Below are 3,790 nucleotides of genomic sequence, written 5' to 3' on the forward strand. Positions count from 1 at the left end.
GAGTTTTTAACCTTTAAAAAAGATCTCCACTTCTTTTTAGAATATATTGTTCCTTACAGAAAGACTCATTGTTTTTGCTACTAACGCTGAGATGTTGGCACATGCGTCTCTAATCTGTATGTATTTGATTATTACTAGTCATAATTGGTTGCACTTGGATCCTTGGTGCCTGTGTATGTCTATAAAGTCATCAGGCAGATTTCAATGGTATTGTTTGTCACCTCTACTAATTAGCATGACATAAATTTCCATGTCTGAAGCATATTTTTACAGAACTGTACTCCTAAGTGACTGGATTTTAAAATGGATTTTATATTTTATAATACTCTAAGAGCTGATCATTACATTCTGGGGATATTAAGGAATTTTTAGATATTCTTATTTTCATACTGCGTAATTAAAGTTACCCCCCCCCTCCGCCCCACCACACACACACACAGAAAAAAAGCAAACCAGACAGAGGGAATATACAAAATGGTACTTTCAGAGAAAAACACTAACTGCCAACTGCGATGCGTGACTACACTGGAACTGCTGTGAAGAGGAGCTGTGGGGAGCAGTGTTCTCCATGTAGCCACATTCTCCTTTCCCAGGTCAATCAGCAGTGACACAGACCCCGAAAGGGAAATCGGCCAAAGACCTGGAAGAGTACCACTTTCCTGGCCTTCTGCAGGGCTAATAAACAGCAGAAGTTCTTGCCTATTCTGCCTCTAAAAACTGGTGAACAAAACTAGTTACTGATTTTTTATTTTTTTTATGTTGTAGCATGTATCTGTGTGCATGTGTATGTGGAGACCAGAGTTTGATGTCAGGGATCTTCCTCAATTGCTCTCCACCATTGTTTTAGACAAGAGTTTCTTACTGAACCTGGAGCTCACCAATTTGGTTAGACCTGGGTCCTCTTATTGCAGCCTCCCCAGTGCTCGAATTACAGGTGTACACTGCCTCACCCAACCTTTTAAAAAATGGGGTGCTGGGGAATGAACTCAGCTTGTACAGGAAACACTTTACTGACTGAGCCATCTCCTCCAACCCTAGTTACTGTTGTTAAAAGAATACAATTGAATTTTCATTCATTTTTCTATAAAGCTCCAAAAATCAAGCTTCCCCAGAATGCATGTTGCTTATCACACCACACACGTTAGAGGTGGGTTACATGTTTTCCACTTGAGTCAGGGGTGCTGGTATGACATAGAAGAGAAAGAAAATATTGTAAAGTGAAGCTACTTACTCTGGCTCGCTCCAGGCTTTTTATCTGTTCATGGAATGCAGCTGGACTCTTCAAAGCTGTGAGGGGGAAAGTAAATTGTTTCCACAGCATAAATAGGATTTCAGATCTCAGTTTGCCATGTTGCTGACCCTAGCAGCGCACATCTATGGTGTATCTATTCACTAACTCCTTTAAAAGACCCGTAAAATTTGAAACCCCTAAATGTTACACAAGTAAAATTAGGTACTTCATAAATAAATCAAGTGGGCATTTCAGAGTTGTTATATATAATGACTATGTAAATGCCAGGTTAGAGCACTGTAAATTTCCATGGCCCAGGGACCAGTCTGATGAGTCTCTCACAGGTTTTAGCTCTTAGTGGCCATATAAGTTACTAGAAAAAGCTCACATGGCTGTGGAGATGATCTAAGTTTTGACACTGGGACACCCTGCACTCTGTGTCTACAGATTTGATGCACCATTTATTCACAACTCACAATACACTTGGCCCTGTAGTCAACCAGTTAGACTGTTATCTGTCTTCCTAATAAACTTGTGAGGTAGGTATGAGCCCTGGCATACAGTCATTGAGGTCATACAGCTAGAGGGGGTCAAAATGGGATTTAACTCTAGGATTCTGAATGTAAAAGGTTCGTGTTCCTTTTGATACCACAATGCAAAACACGAAATATCCAGTGACCCTTTATATAATGCCAGAGTACTAGCCTAGAATCTCAGAATGAGGCTGAGTGGCACTTACAAAAACACTTCAGTCCATCATCTCTGAAAAATCTGATTTGTGTATGCCTACTATTGCCTGGTATCAGCCTACAGGTAACAACAGTGAGCGGATGAAACACAGGACTAGGTTTCCCTGTGCTGTCTGTCTAAAACATGGTCTTTAGGCCTGGTCCTTGAAGACTGTAGAGGCTCTCAGGAGCCCAGCCTGGTCAGTCTGGCTGGGGACCAGCTCCCTGAAGCAGATCAGGGCTGACCTAGCAGTGGTGTCTTGAGCACCATTATCTGATGCTGCTTGACTGATTGGCTTGGAGGAGGAATGTGGTAGTGGAGAAACCTGGCAGATTATCAAAGCAGCTTTGGACTATCACAATGCTGGATTTAAGATATTTAGATGATGGATAGTATGTCCAGGAATAAGTTTCACGGAGGGGAAAAAATCTGTTAAGAAAAAATAATTCTTGATCATTAACTGATAATTTGTGGGCTAGCAATGATTTGGAAAACTAGGAGGCATAAATTTGTAATTTCTAGTGTTTTAAAGTGGAATAAATGAACTCTTGGAAAAGTGAATTTCTAAACAGATAATCCCACAGCCTATGTAAACAACCATTTTCTCCTTTAAAAATATAAAAAACCCAAATCTGGTGGTTAAGGGTAAAGGAAACAGCTTAGACAAATGTTCTAAAATAAATTAACTCTTAAGATTCTCTTGAAGAAATTAACTCTAGGGATACCTAGGAAACAACTATACTTGGCCAGGAAGATTGCAGCACTAAGTGCAAACAAAATGCTTAACAGCAACACACTTTGGGATACAGTTAATTAGGTGACCATAGTATAACACCAAAGATAATTAATTTGAATTAAGTAAATTCAAGTAGATCAAGGTAGTGAATTAATTTTGTCATGTTAGTCTTACAAGTCTTGCACTAGTTACAGTGATTAATCATTTAAAAACTCAAACTAATATTAAAGCTTGAAACAAGAACCTGAGTGTCTTAAAGGCATTCTTTGTATAATGTCACATTCAAGTCTATCTTATGAGCTGCACCTGGATTTTAAAATGTACTCTAATGGTTCTCTTTGGTTGACCAGGCTGACACCGGGCTTTCCTGATAACCCATAAGGAAATGGCAACAACTGAATGGCCATGACTGGAAAGAGGGTGCACAGGTATACCCCTCCTTCCTAGCACACCAGAGATGATGACAACGTGTGGTCTTACGTGGCATGATGCCCTGGTCCACTAGTTGCTCCCTTGTTCTCCTTTGTTGCAGCCTCAGCTGGAGCACTGTGGAAAGGAAAGAAACAAATCACCATTGGAGTTGATCTGCAACCATAGGACCCAACTCACATGGTTCCAAAGGAGAACATCTACTTCATTATCAAACAGGAAGGACATTAGTTGAGAAGCTGAGTCGGCTCACGTCTGTAATACCAACACTCAAGAGACTGAAGCAAGAGGATCATGGCCTCAGGTCTGAGGCCAGCCTGGGCTGCACACTGAATTCCAGGTCATCGTGAACTGCAGAGTGAGACCTTGTCTTAAGAAAAAAAAAATTTACTTAGCACCAATTTGTAAAAAAAAAATTTTGTGTGTGATTTTTGCCTGTTAGTGGTAATTTGTTACTAAAACTAGGTATTTCTTATTTAAATACATTCACATATTACTCAATTAAATATAGTTGGCTTACACGTTATGACTTGTTAATAAGGAAGTCAGAGAAACAAATGTGAGATTCCTTGACATTTTCAGTTTCTTTTAAAATAAGTTAATATAAAAACTTATTTTAGGGAAAGACTGGCTTGTTTGGAAGGACTTTCTTTATCAGCAATGAA

General features: G+C 39.6%; 1 protein-coding gene across 6 annotated transcripts in view; it reads right to left on the minus strand.

Moving 5' to 3' along the window:
* Positions 1 to 3,790, minus strand: part of Mrtfb (myocardin related transcription factor B) — a 199,837-nt gene that overhangs the window by 58,325 nt on the left and 137,722 nt on the right. For all 6 annotated transcript variants that reach the window (XM_029562001.1, XM_029562000.1, XM_017797353.2 and 3 more), the window contains 2 exons: positions 3,177 to 3,242; positions 1,232 to 1,287 (listed from right to left, as the gene is read on the minus strand). In XM_029562001.1, the coding sequence (XP_029417861.1) occupies positions 1,232 to 1,287; positions 3,177 to 3,183 (63 nt within the window). In that variant the 5' untranslated portion in view covers positions 3,184 to 3,242. The remainder of the gene's footprint in view (positions 1 to 1,231; positions 1,288 to 3,176; positions 3,243 to 3,790) is intronic.

This window comes from Nannospalax galili, unplaced genomic scaffold (assembly GCF_000622305.1).
Source record: "Nannospalax galili isolate Female #2095 unplaced genomic scaffold, S.galili_v1.0 scaffold32, whole genome shotgun sequence".
NCBI classification, from domain to species: Eukaryota; Metazoa; Chordata; class Mammalia; order Rodentia; family Spalacidae; genus Nannospalax; species Nannospalax galili.